The sequence below is a fragment of the Helianthus annuus genome, chromosome 6 (assembly GCF_002127325.2).
Source record: "Helianthus annuus cultivar XRQ/B chromosome 6, HanXRQr2.0-SUNRISE, whole genome shotgun sequence".
NCBI lineage: Eukaryota > Viridiplantae > Streptophyta > Magnoliopsida > Asterales > Asteraceae > Helianthus > Helianthus annuus.
Window position 1 is genome coordinate 140569787 of NC_035438.2, and position 4651 is coordinate 140574437.

Sequence of the window (4651 nt, forward strand, 5' to 3'; positions counted from 1 at the left end):
CCATTGCTTCTGTACAGATTGATCACAGGTCACCACCACCCATAAACACCTCTAAGGCAGCCTTACCAGCCGTCTTGGCGTCTTCATTTGCCTGCCGCCGCCGTTGACTATAGTATGCCATCCCACTGCTGCGGTAACACCGTCTAAGCTGCCACCCATGAAGGAGAGTGGGAGTTTTGACCATGTATCTAGGAGATCATGTATCTAGGAGATCATGGGGTGAATTGGTTAGAATCTTACCCACAAAATTATCTTCAGTGCAAATCTCAAACCCCCAAATAAAGAAATAAATAAAATATTTAATTTAATTATAAAAGTTGCCATCCCTTTTCATGTGTTACAGGAAACAAATGCATGCACCAACCTAGTGAGCTAATAATAGAAAAGAAGGAAACACCAATAATACGAAATATTGAAGGATACTAAATTAAAGTCTAGTGAAGATATAACAAATTAGTTTTTTTCAATTGAGATACACATGAAATACAACCCCAACTCCGTTGTTTACAAACTCGAAGATGACTACTTTAAAAGGTAACACAAAATTATACTAAAAATGAAAGTTCTAAAATCACATACCTTGAGATTCGATATCTAACTCAAACCACTGCTGGACAGAAATCGAACGATGATGTTGACAAACAGTTCTGGATTTTGCATCTGTCGCGTTAAAAGAGGTAATTGAGAAGACCATCTATCCATCCTGACTAGTGCTTTTCTCTTCTTTAACCATTCTGACCCGTTTTTAAGTTTTAGTTTAGTTTTTCCTATTTTTCAGGTTTGCCCACTATGACCCATTAAAACTCATATCTAACCCAAAACAACACATCATCTTAAAATGAATGTCCAAATTAACCCAAAAGTTAGTCTTTGGGTCATTTCGCCACCTTCATAGACCACACATTACATGGTGGAATAATTATCAAAAGTTATTTGCAGGATTATTTCATACAGAAGCTAAAGCACACCACACACATATACGCTGGATTCAAGTATCCGTATATTTTGACCACACTATTGAATGGTCATTTTGGATTGTTTCAACGCCTCCATTATGTTTCAAACCACTATCTTCGTTAGAGAAGCAAAACCATTAATATTGTTTCAGTACAAAAAACAACACAAAGAAAACCTTGTTGTTAGTTGTTGTCTCTATCAAGGGGATGCATTAGCCCCATAAACCCTGCTTGCTTTTGACATTGCACACCACACCATATGGAAAATGTAAAACAAGTTTGCCATCCTTAACATAACAACAAGGAATCAAATCATAATTCATAAAATTATCGTCTCAAAACAAACAAAATTGGATAAAAATTCCAAAAATTTAAAAATGAAAAAGAACCTTTGAGCAATAGAAGAATACCAAATGCACAACACAATCAAAATAACATTGCAACAATACGAGGTTTGTTCTTTCAAAATTTTGTGAAAGGAACTAAATAAAAAGTCCATTACATTTCATTTCATTTCATTTCATGTGCGCCTTGCATTTCAACCTTGTTTGTATGCTTCAAAAGGCTTAAAATCTCAGCTCTCTGCTTAACGATGTAGCCTTTACCTTTGTCATAAACCGTAAAATCTGGTTGGTCAAGCAGAAGTAGTGTTTCCTTGTAGGAATGCACAAAAAATGAACCTATTCCATTAATCCCAAGATTACTGATGTGTTTTGATTTGGGTTCATAAATGGCAAGCAATGACGGGGCATATGGGACATAACGCGGGTCAGCATCATTATCTAAAATTTCAATTACAGGTTCACCACTTCTCCTAAATTCTAGCACACTTAGTAGCGTTGCATCTGGTGAGTAAATAGTGAATAGCTTTGTAAACGACTTCGATACACCATCATCCTTCATTGACCAAACATAACAAACATTCTCTTCCGTATTTCTATCAAGCACAACAAGAGAGTCCCTTAGATTAGAGATGTTCAAATAATCAACAGACCCCTCATATATTAAACTATCTGGAAGGTTTACTTCTGTAAATTCTTCACTTGTCATATGAAATGAAATAATCAGATTATAAGCCTTAAATCCAGGATCTATAGTACTCCTATCAGTAGCAAGCCAATAACAGAACCCATCTACAACAACCTGCGAACAGCTAAATTGAACTGATTTACGAGGGAGATTGGTGGTATATGGACATCTCCAAACCCCTGAGCTTACCGTAAAAACCTCAACCTGCCAAGGGATGAGAGTTACACTTTCCGTATCACTCCACATTTTAATTTCTGTGATCTTGAGAATCTTAGGGTCACTAGTCTCTGGACAAACCCCAAAACTTGTAAAGGTTATGTATATTTCCCCATCTGGCACACTAGGCACAACAACAGCAATAGCTTTTCTAATTGAAATATTCCAAATAACAGCCATTCTGGTTCCAAGACCAAATCTGTTATCATCGCCATAAAAACAATGCAAACACAACAAGCCATGAGAGCTGCCGATTATTATAGAATCTCTAAGCCAGTTAACCAACGGGGGAGGAGTGAGGGAAACTCTCCGGTTGACTAAAGTATGATCATCGACAACTGAAGAATATATTGGCTTAGAAGTATGTCCGTGATCATACCTCACGAGGAGATGTTGCAGCTGTGGGTGTGGGGCGCTGTAATCTGCAATAAAATGACTACTGCCAATGAGAGACTTCCAGGCTTTGGAGACCAATTGGAATCGGATCAATGATTTGATAGGAAGCCTTTTGATGATTTCCTCTTGAATTTCGAAAGGCACATTGTCTGACATTTTGATTTTGATTAAGGAAGAAGGTATGAATTTCTAGGGTTTATACAACCTCAGCCTCTCTTCTGATGAATTGGTTCAAGCTGGAAAGCAAAGCGAGACGGATATTTATGTGAAATTTGGGCTGTGCTATTGGGCAGGGTTAGATGTATCCCTTTACTATCCTTTTATTATTCAATCCTTGGTATTATATAGGATATATCTTACTTTTAGTTCTCATTATATTTAACTATTATTTAATAATTTAGAGTTTCTAAGTCTATTAATATCTATGGTATAATAGTAAAAAAAAATTTCTAATTTACAAGTCTGGCCACCCGAGTACACACATAATCAAAAGGTCGCCCACACTTGCAATCGCAGACAGTGTCACCCACACTTGCAATCGCAGACAGTACTGGTGACTGGCCCGTCACTAATTCCAAGGAAAGCCACCGCCTGAAGGCACAATGTGCTAAAACCCCTGACTCACGCATGACTTTTAGTTACGAGTGAGACTCCAATTGGCAACTTCTGCTAGAGAAAGTTATCAGGATAGCGCTAGACCATTACCCCTTGGTCTAATTTACCCATTTTATTTTACTTTATTGTTAACACTCTAAAAAACATTTTATCCTTTTGCATTTAAACTTTAACTAGTTAATTTCCTCCGTGTGTTGCGGAGGGAATTTGGCCGGTAGGAATTGGGTTCAGGCTTTACGTGTATAGCGGACGTTAGATGAAACCTAAATAATAAAGTTGCTATAAAAAATAAATTTGAATCATGTAAACTCATCAAACATAAATTTGAGCAATAGGATTAGGGTTATAAACGAACCGAACGAACACGAACACGAACAAGGCCATGTTCGTGTTCGTTCGTAAGGAAATTCAATTGTTCACGAACAGTTCGCGAACACTGGTCTCGAACACAAACGAACGCAAGCCAACACAAACGAACGCAAGTAAATAAAAAAGAACGCAAGCGAACATTTAACTTGAAAATAAAAAAAAAATAAAAATATTGTTATCCTTAAACATTGGATATAAGTAGTTAAATACAACCATCACATGATAAATCAAAACACAAGAACTTTAATACACCACGAAATGATGAATCAACTTTAACTAACTTAGACATAATTATCCTCAGAAATGTCTTAGCATGTTCAAATTTTAGCTAACTTAGAAAAAATCGGGTTTCAAGTTTTCAATATGTTTAGATAAAAGGTTTATTATTTATTATTTTTTAATATAATCTAAAGAACACGGACGAACGTAACTGAACATATTACCGAACGTTCACGAACGCAGTCAAACGAACGAGACCTATGTTCGTGTTCGTTCGCTAAGCTAACCGAACGGAATTTTTTGTCCGTGTTCCTTCATTAAGCTAATCGAACGAACATAAACGAACTTCCCCCCGAACGGTTCACGAACGGTTCGTTGAATGTTCGGTTCGTTTACAACCCTAAATGGGATGCAACTTGAAAGCACTCGAATTAAGTGTTTTCCCTTTTTCAAACTGAAACAACATAGAAGACAAAAGCTTTATCATTTAGCTAGTAACTCATTTCATAAGCTCGGTACCCACTAGGCCACTAGCTATTCTGCCCATTACAATTACGAGTACTGCTATAACCTACCGTATATAGATTTAGAGGTGCACAAATTGGGTTTTTTTAATACCCAATTTTGGGTATTGAAAATCAGGTATTAAGAGACATTGAGTAGGATTCGGGTACGGGTAATGAGGAGAAAACCCATACTCTATGTACCCGAGTAGGGTTTGTTCGGGTTCGAGTATAATTGAGTATCAGAACTGGGTATGGGTCCGGATGTTAACCGGTTTAAAAAAGTAAGTTTTTTTATAATTATATATTATAATATATATTAAAACACATCATATATGATATATCTTT

At 36.6% G+C, this 4651-nt stretch overlaps 1 protein-coding gene across 1 annotated transcript; it reads right to left on the minus strand.

The window, feature by feature from the left end:
* Positions 1-1466: 1466 nt before the first annotated feature.
* Positions 1467-2753, minus strand: LOC110944084 (F-box/kelch-repeat protein At3g23880-like). The gene has a single exon (XM_022185802.1). The coding sequence runs from the start codon at positions 2751-2753 to the stop codon at positions 1467-1469; it is 1287 nt and encodes a 428-aa protein (XP_022041494.1).
* Positions 2754-4651: the final 1898 nt, after the last annotated feature.